Consider the following 17,985-nt stretch of genomic DNA (forward strand, 5'->3'; position numbering starts at 1 on the left):
AAGGGTAAAACCTGGTTACGATGCAGTGGGAGGAGGATCTTGCGAGAGAAAAACAGAAAGCAGAGGAGCATTGTGTCTGTGCTGCGTACGTGTTCATGCGTACCTGAGTGTAAAGCGGCTCGTAGATGTCCACTCCGTTGTCCTTGCTCTGTTCGATGAGCATGTTCCCGCGTTTCCAGATAAATCGGGCAGGAGGGTTGGAGTTGACGGTGCAGCGCAGGAACACCGTCTTCTCCTGGTAGTAGCTGCCGCGCACGTCACTGATGGTCTGGTGAACCGTCAGAACTGGTTTGTCAAGGTCTGCCAAACAGAGGAAAATTAAATCATGAAGACGATTGATTATTACAGTACAGCAGCTTCAAGGTTTGATTTTGGAGCACATGAAACAAAAATAATCACACCAAGAAACCACAAGGTACAGGTTTATAGAGGAATAGTTAAAATGAACTTTACTAGGCATGATGCTGTCGCCTTATCTGTGTAAAACACTGCTCATATTATGTGTGGCAGTGAAGGGATTTGGTAACTGGGACACAACAGTAAATAAGTGCTGTTTGTATAAACGTGCTGTGTGTTGGCTGAATTGGACAACCCCACTGACCAAAGCTATCACACAAATGTCCACACAATCTGCGGGTTCCTGCCATTTCCCTCTCTTGCTGTGACACTCACACACACACACTACATTTATGTCTTTTTTTCTGTCATTTTTCTCTCTTTCCCTCTACTTGCCCCATTTCCCCGTGAATTTCCTTTATGGGGGTGTCATCTCTTTCCTCCACTGGATACGATTTCAGCTGCTGTCATGAGCATGGAAGCTGCTCTCCCCCCGGTCGCTGCCATCGCTCCAAAACTCACTGCCGCCTTCACTCCTCATCACCATCCCTGCCTCTCTATCGCCTCCTCCTTGCTCCTTGCCCATATTACTTAGTGTGTGTGTGTGTCTAATCCCAATTCTTTGCAGCCTAATGGGAATGTTGCGGACCTCGAACATCATGGAAACGATTTCTGCCAACACCAAGGTGGTCTTTGCTTCCCTTTTCCTGCCTTTCCATATTACCTCTCTCCTTGCTTCTCACTTCCTCTCTTCTCTTCTGTGCTCCTGTCCCTCATTTTCTTTCTCCTGTGTCCACCCATCTCACCTGCTGTACATGTATCAAGCTAATGCTGCAAGCTATAGAAAAGAGGTAAGATGTGAGTGTGCTATGTTTCCTGCCACTATCAGGTGTGAGCGTGGCAGCACCCGTGTGATGCAGGACGGAAAGAAGGAGATATTTATTTTACTTTGGGTTGAAAACGCTTCTCTGTATAAGAAAGCACGCTTGATTTTTGAGTGTGCTGTTGATAAGGGCACAGCTGTCACACAAGGGCTGCAAACACACACACACACCCAAACATAAACAGGCTGATGCATGCTCACACACTCACATCTGGATCCACACCAAAGTTTGTCCAACCTATAAATATTTATGATATGGTAGAACTCACATTTCTGTGTTTTCTCAGCATTTGAGTATTTTTACTATGTTTGTTGTGTTGCCTATGCAAAATATGCCGAGTTATACACAACAGCTAAACACATGAGACCTGCATAACAGGTTCAAAATTCTCTGAATACAGTCACAAATAGATAGTGTTCGGCTATAAGCTTTCATGTCTATTGCGAGAATTGTCATTTTGATATCAAGGTTTAATTGAAAAAGCCTGTGTCAGCCTTAATATCTCAACAATTATTTGTTATGAGTGATGTGACATTTATGGTCTCTTTGACCGTTCCTGCCACTAGCAGGTCAGATACAGTATATATTATTCTATAAATTATTTTCCAGTCTGAGTAACTACTGAAAATGTTAAATAACCCGCCCTATCTCACACTTCGAAATTGAAAAATATGCTTGGATCCACCCCAAGTTTTATTTTAATTCTTGGAATAGCTTTTGTGTAACCTTGCTGACTTAAAGACAAACAAACAAACAAATGCAGACGAAAAAACATAACTGTCTTGGTAGAGGTAAAAAAAACAAGTGGTTGAAAAAATAAATTCTGAGCCTCATATACTGTCTGACAGGAGTGAGCTGTTTACTTTGTGTATTTCTGTGTATCACAATTTCCTCAGTCGTTCAGGTCTGAGTTCTGTGAAGTGCTCACCCCCATTCCTTTTGTTCCCCTGTGTACACCCTCATTCATAAAATGACATCCCACAATTTGGTACAATAAGCCCAGCAGGAAACTTGACAGTCAGCTACCTGCAGTCCCTCTAAAAGCCTCGGCCAGCAAACAGGCCATCAAACCTGGGCACCTTTCAAAGACACCTGGCTCTCGGTTCTGCCATGTGCATGTGTGGGGGGAAGAGATCTGGCAAAAGAGCAAGTACCTTCGTACACTTGAATTTGTGAATCTGTGTCTGCATGTTTGCTTGTGTGTGTGTGTGTGTGTGTATGTGTGTGTATTTGTCTGTGACTGGCACAGCTTTTCTGGTTCCTGTATGATTTGCACAGATGATTTGCAGTGCAGAGGGAATCCTAGCTGACTAATATCCTGGTGGTATATAAATATATTTGTGTGTGTGTGTGTGTGTGTGTGTGTGTGTGTGTGTGTGTGTGTCTGTGTGTGTGTGTGTGTGTGTGTGTGTGTGTGTCAGTTAGTGTGATCTGCTGTCTATGTGTGACAGTATGGTTAAATGTGGCAAAAGCGTTGAGTGACAGTTTGACATAAGGAGAGGCAGAGACAGACAGGTCGGCTGTGAATGGACAAAAACTAGAGGCACAGGGGATATCGTGCCCATACATGTATAAAATGACACATTTAAGATTTATATTTAATTTGTTAAGGATTTGTAATGACTACATGTCAAAACACGATTGTAATACAGTTCACTCTGCTGGAAGCATGGTAAATTTTAAAGGTCCCACATTATCTTTTTTTTTATTAAGGTATCGAGGTTCTCGTTCCATGGAGAAACACACACAGCCTGTTTTCAGAAACTGTGTGTGTCTGTGAAGCCCTCAGGATTTCTGTAACAGTGTGATGTCACGATGAAACAGTCACTGTCCTCACCTGTGCCCCCAGCATGATGCACCCAGAGTGCTTACCTGGAATATTCTGTATTTCGTCCTGGTCTTTCAATCCATTTCAGCTTTTTGTATTTCTACAAACTATTGGTTTACTTATATCTTGCTATTTCAAGTTGCCTATTTTAACAAGTAGATGTTTTATGAGTTACACTTGGACTTTAATGCACCTGTTACATTTGTGTAGACTACAAACTTGCTGACTCATAGTTGAGGAGTAAAAGCAACCACCTGGGGTGTAGAGCTCAGGAAAACAAGTGCTAGAAGGCTTTGTTTCTATAGCGACTGAGCAAAAGCATATATCTGCCACATTTTCCTCTTAAACATAACTTCCTACACGCTCTATCCTTCCTTTCGCAGCTGATTTCCTGTCTACAGTCTGAACCAATCCCAAACTTGTTACTTCTTCTGGTAATACATTCGCCATATTCATTTCTTGCTGTCCCAGCTGCCTGATCATCACCCACTCCCCTGAGCTCTCTGATTCTCTGGCCACACACTGGTGCTATACCAGTCGGCCCAGATGGCTGAGAGGGAAACTGAACCAGGCCCAATGCAAGGCTCAGGTGTATACCCCCACATTAAATCCAGCCAGAGTATTTTAGTCCTAATTTGACTGTCAGCTCATTTTATCACTGACTTACTATCACCATCTGCATTTACTGGTGAGTTTTACCAAGCTACATGATCGAGCTAAATCCATGACCTGTAGTTGGCCCGGGTGTGAGGCTAAGGCCTTTTCTACACTACTGCAGAACATTTTTTGAGCTGATATTTCCCCCAAAATCCACATGACATTTTATGAAATATCTCCATCCACACAAGAACACATACACATCTACAAACAGTCAAACGATAATGCCGGACAAGTAGGTGGCAATAAAGTCTCTATCATCGATATGTCAAACACCAGAGAAGAACTTTTTGAGCTTATTCTCCTTTGGCATCGTGGTCCAAGTAATTTTGGCCGAGGCAGGTGCCTGTGAACACCAGTTATGTGGAGCTGAAATGCTGCAAGCTTCAAACTTGTAATCAGACCTAGCAGTGCCAACCAAGCCTAGAGAAACCAGTATATTGCTGACATGGCTTTCTTTGTTTCTGATGCTTACTCATTACGCAACGCAACAGTGGGCATACGGGAAATAAGCCCTGATGTAATTGTTTTCCAAATGCTTCATTTTACAATCATACACGCATATATATACATATACATATACATACATACACATGGAAAAACAGAGATTTTTCAAAGTGTGGACCGGGCTTCTCTTATGATTGGTTAACTAATCTATTGTTGCTAGAGCTCCAGAGAGAATCATGAGAGAGAAGATTTTTTGTACTTAAAACTACAAATATGTCCTCTTTCCGATATCAAAACAGGGATTATAAAGAAGCCATGGATAAAACGTTGACAGTTTTTTTTAACAAAAATATTGTGTTGTTGACGCTTTTATAACCCAAACTCCCGAGGTGATTCCAACTTTACCCAGTTTGGGCCCTTAAGTAAATAGAGACACTAGATGAAACTGCAAGTGTACAGAAATACAATATGAAACTTTAATGAAGCTTCTGATTTCCCCAAAGTCCTGCCTTTGCACACAGCTCAGATCAATTGCACTGCACTGCTTTTTGTTAGCCACAGCTTTTAATGTACATCTTTGCTTCCAAAATTTCGGGAATTGTTTTCTGCTTAGACATTAAACAGTGGTGCTGACACAAAGACATTTTAGTGTAGTTCTCCATTAGAGTGGGGCCCTTAGCTTGGACAAATGAAAGCATGTTGCTGAAGTACACAATCACATATATTGTGTTACTTGTTTACCAAATGATAACAAATAATAAAAGCTGTAAACTTTTCAGCAAAGTGGTATCAGCAAAAACAGCATCTGATTCATGTCTGTCTTTCAAGAAAAATCCTTTTGCATGTTTGTTTAGGAATATAATCTTTATCTTAAAACTCTGCACTTGAGAATTTAACCAAATTGCATTTTAATTTGAAGAAATTTTGCAACTATTGTCCCATTATAAAATGAAGATAAAATCATTGCACTGTTGATGCTCTTTAACTCTCATTAAGTCAAAAATAACATATTTTGCTTGATAATTAAATGGCTTTATTAACATATTGTTGTTGTTACAATCCACAAAATTGACTTGTAAAGCTCTTGTACAGATTTGTGCAAGGAGAGAAGGACTCTGGCTAAACAAATATCTCTCACTGGTTTCATATCAACAAGGTCCCATTTATGAAGAGTTCACCTGAGCTACCTCTATCCTTGGACATTCTTTTTTCACAGTTTTGATAAACTCAGGCAGAAGAAACAGAAAGCAGCATTAATTAATTTTGCTTAATTTGTTTTGATAAAGAAAATAAGATAAACAGTAAATCTCTGGTGTACCGTCTTATCAGGTTGACACATATTTTTCATACTCTATATACCAGGCGACCATGATTACAGTCTAACCTGCTGCTTTATCATAAGAAAGAAAAAGGAAAAAAACACTGAAGTTTTTTTTGGTCTATTTGCTTCAAATATTCTCAGGCCCTGATTCGTCTGATATATATTATGAAGTGATGATGGAACACCATTATACCAGCATGTGTTTCACAATTACCCGACTCGCTAGAATATTCCCAGAAGTGCGATTGTGGTCAGGTATTGCAATTATGTAAGCATTTGAAAAACATGTTTTTCTTTAATACAAATTATGTTATTTTACAATAAAAAAAATTCAAACCAAATTACCGAGCTGGAGTTAACACTCCAGGACTGATTTTTTTTGTCAAATGATTAGATGTGGGATTATAATTAAATACACGGGAGACAGAAAAAACAAAGGTTAGACCCCCCCGACCTTTTTTTACCGTTTTATCTGTCGTATTTTAAAATAGTTGCTCCAATCCCCTTTAACCTGCACAATAGATTACATGTAGATTAGTGTTGACCAGGGACTTAATTTCACAGCCCAAACAGCTGAATATACAGAATGTTTCTTTCATGGTCTTAAAATGTATCTGCTCGTGATCAATTCTTCATTATCCAAGCTAAAAAATAAAAATAAATTACCAGAGTAACCATGGCGATGATAGAATAGTACTGAAAAGCAATCCATCCTGGTGGTCAGGGTTGACCGAGTGTGTTTTTGTAACAAGTTGACCTCTGCTGGGTGCTTCCCCTGCAGGAGGACGCAATAGACTCCAAATCCACTTTGATTTCCAATAACATGTCCTGTACTCTAATAGCTCTCTAGGAGTAGACGGCCATTAGGGGACCGAAGAGAAGATGACAGGTCCAATTGAGTGTGGGCGTGCGGTGGAGGAGAATAAGGTATGGTGTGCAGTGTGTGTGTGTGTGTGTGCAGCTTGGTGCGTGTCTGTGAGGGGTGTTTCGGTTCAGGGATGTGATTGTGTGAGTAATACTGTATATACAGTTTCTGTTATGTGACATAGAACAGCGTATGTATTATCCTCAGTAATCAGCTGTAATCACTTTAATACACTGAAGGTCACTGCGAGAATAGATGAACAATTAGCAAAATAATAGGTCCCACAGAAACTGCATATGTATAAGAAAGAGGAAAAAAAGAAAAACACACAGTAATCATGCTAAAGAGATGCAGAACATTTTCCATTCAAAACAGAACAAATGAGTGGAGTTGCTGCACCAGCACAAAGTGGAATAATCAAGTTGATTCATTGGAAATGTGGAGTTTCTTCAGCATGTAGAAAAGGTTTTAAATCTCAGTTGCTGCACACTCCACTCTCCACATGCGTGGATCTGGTTCAGGCTTAGCAAATAACAAAACTATCCCACAAGAATAAATACAGTCCAGAGCCATACTAGCTCAGTTTGGAAAAATCTAAACACGCCTACCCACAACAATATATACAAAATGAGTGCTTTAAATTCAGCAAACAAATTAATTATATATATTTGACATTTGACATAGAAGCAAAGCAGATTGCATTTTAACTTGTTATCAGTCAGCAGTGATTGACTTTAAATGAGGAAAATACATTTTCAGAAGAGCACTGATTCACTTGTACTGTAGGCCAATGTAACATGTGGACTTTAATGTACTCTGATATTATGCAGAGATGTAAGTTTGCAGCCAAATAATCTTCTATCATCATTTATAAGCTGTGATGGTCAAAGCAGTTCACTCATGTTGGATACATTCATAAATACCACTGAGGATAAATCCAGCTTTTGATAAATCCAGGACAACAAAGGCAGTTTTTTTCTGATTGGTAATCATGTGATGGACATTTGGAAGTAATGAAAACGACAATGTAATGATGCACGACGGCTGAACAGCCCAGAAAATGTTCAGTCCACAGCTGTCCACTAAAAAATGGTTACTATCGACAACAGACTCCAAACGTCAGTCTGTAGTAATAAATGTTTATCCCACCAACTACACACAACAACTCTACCTCTTTTTTCCTCTCCCTCCCCGTCTTTCTCTCACACACAGATTGAAAACACATTTGTATTAACCACACACACACACATGCCTGTGCACAGTCCCACGCACAGTGAGAGAAGCCTGCGCATACAGAGGCACGAACCGAGGCAGACTTGCTGTTTGATCCAGCTCCGCGTCTCGTCAATTATTCATCATTCTGCTCATAGACATCGCCATAAAGAGGACATAAAACATGCACGAGGCCCACATTTAGAAATAACGAGAACATTGCCTGTGTTTAAAATGCAATGTTCAGAAGTAAAGATTGATTTAGGTTGATTTTATTCTACGCTGTGGTTTTTTTGATTACAAAAATCACGGTTCCTTTTTTCACTGGTGCCCAAGTCTTTAGCCCATAAGACTAATGAAGTACAAGGGATGGACGGCTGAAGTAAGAATAGTGAGACTGTCCCAGTAATATAAATATCAATGTATATAGTCAAAGGATTCTGATTGGTTCATGGGTGAATGTAATCAATGTGTTGTGTCTTTTTACGCAACCGCGCCCTATGAATTCCAACAGTCTGCTTTTATAGTGAAAGACAATGAGGAAGTGAGAGAGGGAATGGAAAAGTGGATCGATTAGTAATCAAGGTCATTGAAATGAGAGAAGATGACTTTACATTATAAACAAAGTGAAAAATAAAAAGTTGGAAGCAGACGGAAGTTGACCAGAAAACAGTTTTCACTACGCACTATATGAATATCACATTTCACCAAACATTAATAAAATTGATCTCAGAAACAATAATATGTGGTAAATAGATATGATAATAATAACGATGACTTCAAATGGATATATTAAGCTTAGATTATGTTATTACCAAGGACCCCGGTTCATCTGTTTCTTGATTTGTTTGTTTGTTAAGAAAGATTACAAAAAATGTGGACATATTCACACAAACATTAGTGGAAAGATGTGTCACGGGTCAAGAGAGAACCCACTAAAATTGATGTTAATCTGGATAAGGGGTCTGATCTACATTCTATTAAATCTTTTCGACTTAAATCTTTTCGAAACAAACAGATATATTTAGGGAGGTGATTTCTATCAGTGAAATTTTGGGCTGCTTGATTGGATTTAAGGAGACTGTTGGGCCTTGGCAGCGGTAGTGGAGAGTGTAAACTGTAAAACGAATCTGTTAAAATGACTCTCCACATTTGGCTTCATCGTAAACTCTCCTGATACATTACAAAGAATGTGGAGAACACAGCAGTTTACGCATCATCCGTGTTACACCTTGTATTGTTAAAGGTTTACCAGATAAGAACAGGAGCCTTGGATACAATGAATTACACCTTGAGTCTTCTCCCCAACTAGCACTTATGAATTTTGCTTTAAATGGTGCATTTTGGTTGAGGCAGCAGGTTATGTACAAGCTTTAATTATGCTTTTGTCAGCAAAGACCCTGAAATTGTATTAAACATTAATGGTGATGTGATTATATTATTCTGAGCCATGTAAAAGGCTCATTTTGGATTTATAAGTTATGAGAGGGACAGAGTGGCTGAACGGCAGAGTTGACTGCAAAGAGAGTGTGATGAGAAAGAGGCATAGCTCACTCATTTAGCTTTAACATACACACAAACATATACAAAAGTGCACACCTGCAACACACAAACAAATAGCCACACATACTCCTCAGGGCCAAAAACTGGATCACAGTCCCCTTGCTGCAGCCCCAGAGGCACAAAGTCCTTCTATGCCCCCATAAGTGCCTTCTGAAGTTATCTGTAGGGAGCAGAGAGGATACAGGATGTCCTTCCTACTCCTCCTAGTCAGGTGGATGGCCAGGTCATGTAGCAGCTGGGCTAAATGCACAATATGTGCATGTGTTTTGGTTTAAGAAAATAACAGGCTGAGATCTCCCAAATTGTGTGGGCACAGCCAGGTGACAGATGTGTAATGCTTAACCCTGCATATTTAATTAGCTTTGTAGCATTCAGGGCACAGTGGACCAGAGCAATAGAGCATATAGAAAACACAGAGAGACCCACACACAGTAATATAGGCTGCGGCTGCGGCTTTTAGAATTATTAAATTGCTTGTGTTTTATTGTGTTGTGTTGTGGGACAAACTCTACACTCTGGGGCAATCTGCACAACGCCTTTATTAAAACAGCTCTGGACCACTTTGTGGATTCCTGCTCAGATACTAAAGTGGTATTCCAGCACAACTTCACTTTCATTGTCTCCTGGTTAACAGGAGACTGTGAACAAAGACATAAACAGGAGTGAGGAGACTCCCAAGATACCATCAGACCCGGAGACACAGGGTGAACAAGTCTCATCCGTCATCTGTCTCAAAGAGAAGCTGGGATTGTTTTTATTGCTTAGTGGGATTGAGGAACACGAAGTAGAAGATTAACCATATTACATGACAAGCGCAGTGCCCTTTCTGTTTTGAATGGGCTGTTTGTTTGACCTGTGGTGATGCTAGTTGTAGCTTTTCTTTCTGAAACTGAAAAATGCAGGAAGGACAGCTGTTAAAAAAATCTCTGATCGTGTAAATGTGTAAGTTACAGAGCCCCCTGGTGACATTTGAAAAAAAATAAATAATACATGTCCATGAAATAATAGTGCTTGGGTGCAAGAAAAATAACTTGGGGCCACGAAATAAGAAGCTTTTCTTTTCAAACAAGACCTGTCGAGCTGACCTGAAGAAGCCTCTGGGATGAGAGATGAAACAGTTCACTTAATCACATGATGTAGCCTCTAAAATGGGCTTTAGTTTGACAAACAAAAGTGATTGAGGCCATACTGTTGTGGAAACGCTTGCAATTAACAGTCAATAGAAACATATGGACCTATTTTCGTGCGCCATGGCACAGGGAATGTGACTGTGCATCATGATGGTGACAGGATGCGCCTGGAGCATCTGGGAACAGGGAGAGATTGAGATGTACTGGGTGTGTTAGCAGCGGGGAGCGACTTAACCAACCAGACATTGTTTTATACTTTCATTACCCTTCCCTTTAAGCAGAAGGCACCCCACACATCAGTGAAGTGTCACTGTGGTGAGGACTGTGTGTCTCAGAGAGAAAGAGAGAGAGGGCTGTCATAAGGAAAATCTATAAACTATCTATCCATAATTCAAATTAAATGTATAATTTCAAAAGATAAACCGACTCAAAGGGAATGATAAAAGTATCTTAATATGTCTGGTTATTCTGTTGCTAACACGTCCATTACATCATTATCAGTAGCTCCCACCGATAAAGAAACGTAAGGGGGCGGCCTGTGGTGCTGTGAGCACATTGCTCCTACGAGTCAGGTTGGTTATGTTCAGTTCCAGCAGCTGACAATTATTAGGTTCATTATTACCTTATTTTTGTATTCTTTTGCACCACAGTATCCTCTAAGAACAGTGATGTCATGTTTTAAAGAAATTGATCAGAGCAGATTAGCCATTCAGCATAAGTTACAATGGTGAGTTGAAGGACCAGAAACCCAGAATTTATCCTGAAGTTTACCCTGATAACTGCAAACCCTGCTTCACAGTACAGGCCACTGCAGTAATTGAGCCACAGCAAGTAAAGATCTGCTGCTGAACTCAATCTACAGAACCCTGAAGCTGCACCAACGCTGCTACACAAAGAGCTGTTCACTTGTTTATTCAAAGTTCAGTAAAGCTTGACTCAGTATGCATTTGTGGTAACTGTTGCTGTGACCACGCTTTTGTCTCGATCAACAACGTAATTTATGTTGATAAATCAGATATTGAGCGTATCCCAAGTCCAAATCGCAACACTGCAGTTCCTTGGGCCCAGTACAATACATCTGCCAAGTGTGAAGCCGATAAGATGAACAGTTCTGTAGATATGTGAGTCACATACACACTATGAAATGTCAGAAATATTGGAAAACATTACCTCGGGTCAGTAGATATAACCTAAATGAGTTGTGGATGCAGGTATTATTGAACCTGATTTAATAACTAGTGATGGAACAGTTAGCGTGTTGATGATAGGTCACAAGCTTTGTTAAAAGTATAAGTCAATGTTCAACACCTCCTTACAATTATTTTTGGAAGATACATGATGAGGGGGAATCACATCATACATTACAGGTCAAAGGTTCTGTGGCTCTCAGTGGAAGCTAATGACTAATCCTACCAACGTGCCCTCCAGCAAGGAGCTGAACAGCACCTGCTTACTCAATCAATATTTAGCAGCTCTAAAATATGAAATATGGATTCCAAGGTTATGAGGATAACATCATTATTTACCTTTGTAAATAAAGGATAAAATATCAGTTGACACATTATACGGTCAAGTCTAGAACAGGACATTTCTCCTGTTTCAGTCTCAGTCACATGACGATAACACAGTTGTTCCCTCATGGACTATTAGGGGACCTGCTCACTGAGAGATTATTGGTACAAATGACTCAATTTACTGTGGTCACATTAACCATTGATTTACTTTGTAATCAAACACGTGCCCTTTGTGACCTGGTTGGGTCAGAGGTCGGGGGGGGGGGGGTCATAATGGATATATGTGTCAGAGCACAATTCAATTTACTTGAAATTACTGGTAAAGTAAAGTAATATAGAACTAGAAGAGCACACCTCAGCCGAGGTCCAACAGTGCTCTTATGAAAGCACATTTAACTTCAATAGATTTAAATTTTTATTTGGACCTGCACCAAATTAAACTCATGAATAGCAGTCCCCTTTACATGAAAAGACTCAGTAAATGTTTTAAAAAACGTCCTATTTCACATTGATAAAGAAAGTAGAAGGTAATGATGAAGTGAAAAATAATGAAAACATAGCTGGCTGATAAATAAGTTGATGGTTCAATCTCTGGCTCCTCCCTTCTGGCTACTGAAGTGTCCCTGGGCAGGAGAGTGAACTCCAAACGGCTCCACACAGTTGTTCTGACAGAGTGTGGTAGATAAAGCGCTGCATGGAATAGCTCTGTATGAATGTATGTTTGGATTAGTGACCGTTGCCTGTAATGTAAGGTACCCTGGATGGCCAGTAGGAGTAGAAAGATTCTATATAAATACAGTCCATTTACCATCACACAGTAATTTAGAGTCCCACACATTACACTGGAGTGATGTGTTATAGGCCAAATTGCATTGCGCACTGAAATATTTATGTATTCAAGTCATCTCATACTAGTGTTACAGATCTCTTTGGTCTGTAACAATTGATATGTTACATCGATATGTTTCTAAATGGCTAAATGTCGGTCAATGTCTTAATTTGATGAAGCCAAAAAGACAACAATGACAGAGCTGGGCCCTTCTTCTGTTAAAGTCAAACTCTACAATGGAGGATCTACAATCTGAATACAGCTTTTCAGACCAACAGGCCTCCAAGTGCTGTTTGAGAAACTGGCCACAGCGAAGCTCTTCACAGAGCTTATTAGGCGAAGCTGTGAAAGAGAATAACCGCACCTGCCTGTGGCTGTGATGGTTATTGCCTACTTTTCCGACTGATTTGTGTGGCGCTCGCCACCACCAGTCCTGCTTGCACTGAGAAACAGCTGAGCTAGCCCACTCTTAAGAAAATTTAACACTTTGGTAGTACACCCCATGGATATCCGTTTCAGATTTTGCAGGGTTTATGCTCTGGTTTATTTCTTGTTTTCTTTATGTTTTTTGTGTCCCTTCCAGTTTTTTGCTCATTCCCTACTTTTTCGACCAAGGCATAGATTATGTCGCCTGGCTGGAACAATTTACTGACATGCTTTTAACTGACTTTCCATGAGGTTGTAAAAGTGCTTAGTCACCAGCAATGATTCACTTTGGACTGAGGTTCTTAATAAAAAGGCAATATGTTTTTCTAAAATGTTCTTTTTTGGTGATTTGAAGGAAAGGATTTGTCACATTGACTGCAGTGACATTACTTCATTCACAAAGGATTCAATGAAAACGTTGTTTATGACATTCAATAAAAAGTATGTAATTGCTGGTATATAATATATCAGTGCTTTACATGGCAATAAAAAGACCAGTGAGTAGCTCATTCGCAGCAGCTCACTCCCTCCCCTCTAACTGTGAACTATTCTCCACATCTCTTTTCTCTGTCTTCAGACTCTGATATCTCCAAATCCCATTTCTCACTGTTTTGAGTCAGATGAAAAATAGCACTTGGGTTTAATAATTGAGTCTTCAGGTGATGATGAAATTGGTTTATTTCCCACATAATTGGGTCTTTATCTGTTGACATATCTGGCCGTTTCCTCACTCTTCCTCATCAATACACTAAGTCCTATAGTAGATTTTACAGGAAGGCAGACAAATCAAAAAAGGGAAACTGATATACCTGCAATGACTTCCTTTGTTCATATATGTTTTTCTACATATTTCTAATCTAGGATCTTTTCTGTGTTTCATGGCAATCCAATGCTCTTGTCTGTGGCTCTCCGTCTCCATCCTCATCCTATTTCAATTCTTCCAATACACGGGCTGAGAGCCTGCCCCCAGGCACCTCCCATACTTTATAACGCTGCCTTCATTACCCAGCCTGCTGCAGCGGGCAATAAATGAAAATCTGAAGATGTGGTAGTAGGGGACGGAGGAGAAAAGAAAAGGAGGGAATGTAGGAAAGGAGAGGAAAAATCTACAGAGCGAGTTGATTGTGAAAAGGTTAGTGTAGAGATCGAGAAAGAGAAATGGAGAGGGTGTGAGGATGAGCATGTAGAGCACAGACTAGAAAGAGAAAAAAGGGGAGATGAAGAGCAAAGCCATAAAAACCTAAGTTGGAAGTTATTGGAGCCTGGCTGGATGAAAAATGCCATCACCATAAAATAATATTAGAATTGGTCTGGCCTTATGTGGCTGATGAATACAGATACCACCCACTCTCTGTGGCAGAGCTGGCTAATTTGAACAGCCATCCTACCTGCAAGGGCAGTAAGAAATATTAAAGTGAATTAAATAAAAGGTTCATTGTCCGATGTTTAGTTTATAGTCTCACATTTGAGTCAGTTTGAGTGTCAAACAGAAGATTCTCTCACAAGGAGCTAAACAAGGGGGTGGGTGCTTAGAATGTATCATTAATGAATAAGCTAAAGCAGCAATGGATCTGCTGCAGTTTTAAACAAACATAATGTATGAAAAGAATTAAAATCTTTTTAAAACCTTGCATGTGCTGAAGTCAGAACGTATTCTAGCCTCATCTCATTCCAGCACATCGTCAATAAACGGCCCAAAGGGGCCATGGATACCAGAAATTGATGACAGCTGAGTGAAAGGAGACTCGCTGAAATCTGATCAGCGACATATATCGATGGGAGTTTATTGCAAAGACAGCCGGACGTCTTAATTACTGCCACGTCATGGTTATACCATTTTATCACATTTGAATTGGGTTTATAGACGGCCATCAGCAAACCATAAGGTCACTTTATTAAGGGGGAAGTAAATTAAATGAAAATGATTCTTCTTAATGCCTCCAAACAAAGATCAATGGTTCAGTGTCATAAGCAGATACATGATGCTGTAGGAAAACAAAAGTAATATCACTTAATAATCATCCTTTAATCTGTACTTTTACTGGATTCATACAGAGGATTTAAAAAAAAATCTGTATTTGTATTATTACACTTCAAGTTGTAAAATATTTTCATTCTGTGCCCCGCAAATAAAACAAAATGATTCCTTCAGATTTACAAATGCATGATGCTTTAGCAAAACTACTTGCTCTACGATAGATCCTTGAGTTGTACATTACTTAGTAAAACGTGGCAACTCTTACAAATCTTGCAAATCAAAGTCTTTTATGATGTGTCTCTGTGTGTCTGTCATCTCTCTTGTGTTGTCTGCACCACGGGAAACCCACCACTTGATTTATCCTTCAATAAAGCATAATGTCTTTTTTCCCTGAGAAACGTCAGTATGTCCTGCAACAGCCGGTGGTAAGGTCAAGATCATTCCAAGCCTAGGCTGCATTGTATTATCCTTATAGAGAATAGAGTTAATAAATAAGGAAGACAAATACATTTCAGATGAAGTGAAACGATGGGGACCAGTGGAGTGGTCTTATCTCTTTATGGTCTGCAGCTTATAACCACACCGTACTTCATCCCATCGTATACCTAAGTGTGTACGTGTGTGGGTGTGTGTATGGACCCACTATGTTCCCTTGGGTGGTTTTGCTACTAAATGCTACCATCATTTGGGGGTGACTCAGCTCATCAAAGATAATTTATCTGGCAAATAAAAGGAAAAGGGATTTATATATATATTTTTTTGTTATATGAAGAATGTATTTTCTTTCTTTGTCTGATACATTAACACTTGGCTTCTTCTGTCTGTGAGGATGTGTCGCTCCCTTATATTCTTCTTCCCTTCTTCTACCACTCTCTTCACATCGCTCTATACAAGTCTGACAGTGAACCCTTTTGATCAGAAAAACAGTTTTCTTATCTTGTCTCCGCCCAGCAGATTGATATAAAAGCCTTACCTTACTTGACTATGTATGAGAAACTGGCACACTGCCATAAAAAAAGACAATTTAGTGTCTAAAGCTAAGGTGTGATTGTTGCAACATCACAATGGCTCATACGATTCTTTAGAGAGTCTCTATTACCGTTTTGCTGATTTTCTTTTTTTGTTGGGTTTACCACTGTAGCTGTGCTACTAAAATCCTTTCCTTTTTACTCAATCTCTTCCTCTCTCCTTCTACACCTGCCTTGCTCCCTCCTCGTCCCACTCTCCCTTTCCGCCTTCCCTCCCCACTGTTTTACCTCTCACCTTCCTTTACCCTCTCTTCCACGCTGTAGCTTGTCATTGTCAAACACACTTTATGTTAAACAAAGCCGTGAAAAAGTCCTGCTCTTAAAGGAGTTAGCTGAGATGTAGTACCTCGGTGCGGAGGGGGCGGGGACACGGGCGACCCCAAACTGTCATGCACACCCATGTCACATGTGATCAGTGACTCACCACACTCACTGGGAAACCGTGGGGTGAGGAAACTGTAGGGTGAGAAGCACACACGGTGTTGTCTGTGCATGCATGCATACATAACGTCACATAAACCCATTCTATCAAAACCTCATAATCCTACACATTCATGGAGGGATGTGACCAGACATGTACACCCACATGTGCTACAATAGGTCACCCATACACTGTGCTCTGTATCCTCTGTTCTAACTGTAGATTGTAGTCTCCTGGAAAAATGGAGTATGTCATAAGTGTTGATCTACTTGTAACAAGATGCACCAAAGAGATTTTAAAGTCAGTAACAAGACGATGGGGAAAATGTATCCTGCTATGGACTAAAGGGAAACCTCTATAGAGATGGTTTATTTTACAGTATGAAATATAGCTGAGTGTGATTTAGGTTATTATGATAATGTACCTAACCTTACCTTTTGTCAACAGAAAAGTAAAGTGTTATAAACAGTAATATTTTTAATAATAATATTATAGTGCATTATACTGTCATCAAAATAACTTCTAATCTTGTTTTATACTGATCGTTCAGGGATTACCTACAGATAATCAATATTTGTGTTATTCACTTTCTGCCTTACATTGTTTTATCCTGTGGTTTTTCATACATTGAATGTTTATTTGGTCATGGTGGAGATAGAATATGCAACCCCGTCCTTCTGCCAAAACAGTACTTCTCCTCAAAAAGAGAAGATCATAGTTCCAAATAAGACTCACTATCCTGACTACTTCAATTCCATTGTCAAAAACTTCTTACTCTTCTTTCTTTTGCACTTTTACGTCATATCTTACCCATTTCTCATAATTAATTAATATAGCATAATATAGAACTCCTTTCTATTATGCACGTTTAAGTAACTTCCCTTCACGGTATTTCTTTTTCCTTTAAGCTAAATCAACAGTCAGCTAATACTCAATAAATAAAATTTTTGTTTATCATTTTTAATGACCTCATCAAGACTGATGAGGTCTTGATGACTTGATGGACTTGAAATATTTATGCAGATTTCGGGTCGTAAAACCAACGCCAATTTTTATAACAAAGTCAATCATCAGAGGCTGTCAGAAATACACCATGCACTGTCTGCACCAGACAGTGCCTGAGAAGAGAGTCCATGCTGGACCCGATTGTGAGGTTACTAGCCCCAGAACCAAGGTCGCAGAAAGTCCACAGCACAGCAGCACTCCTTCGACACATCTTATATTTTTATATGTATTGTTGTATTGTGTATTCTTTTGAAGTGGAGAGCAGAGATCCATTGAATCAAGAATGTATGACTTTATGGTTTGAAGCTGATTATTAATTATATTCTATAAATTTGCTTCGATGTGAGCTGGAGCCCCTTTCTACATCCGGTGAAAATTCATCTTAACGCTACGCCTGTATGCCTCTCCCTGTAAAGCCAGATGAGACATGTGTGTCATCGTTTTTTACAGGTGACTACAAAAATACATTGTGCTCCGCTGAAATACTGATGGGTAAGGTGATGGAATATTTAGGTTGTTAGTGCGGATGGAAATAGCAAAA

General features: G+C 39.7%; 1 protein-coding gene across 1 annotated transcript in view; it reads right to left on the bottom strand.

Annotated features, from left to right (window-relative positions):
• Positions 1-17,985, bottom strand: part of LOC132998627 (MAM domain-containing glycosylphosphatidylinositol anchor protein 1) — a 179,111-nt gene that overhangs the window by 71,651 nt on the left and 89,475 nt on the right. Inside the window, exon 5 of the mRNA XM_061068356.1 lies at positions 104-300. Within this exon, the coding sequence (XP_060924339.1) occupies positions 104-300 (197 nt within the window). The remainder of the gene's footprint in view (positions 1-103; positions 301-17,985) is intronic.

The sequence above is a fragment of the Limanda limanda genome, chromosome 3, assembly GCF_963576545.1.
Source record: "Limanda limanda chromosome 3, fLimLim1.1, whole genome shotgun sequence".
In the NCBI taxonomy this organism is placed as follows: Eukaryota; Metazoa; Chordata; class Actinopteri; order Pleuronectiformes; family Pleuronectidae; genus Limanda; species Limanda limanda.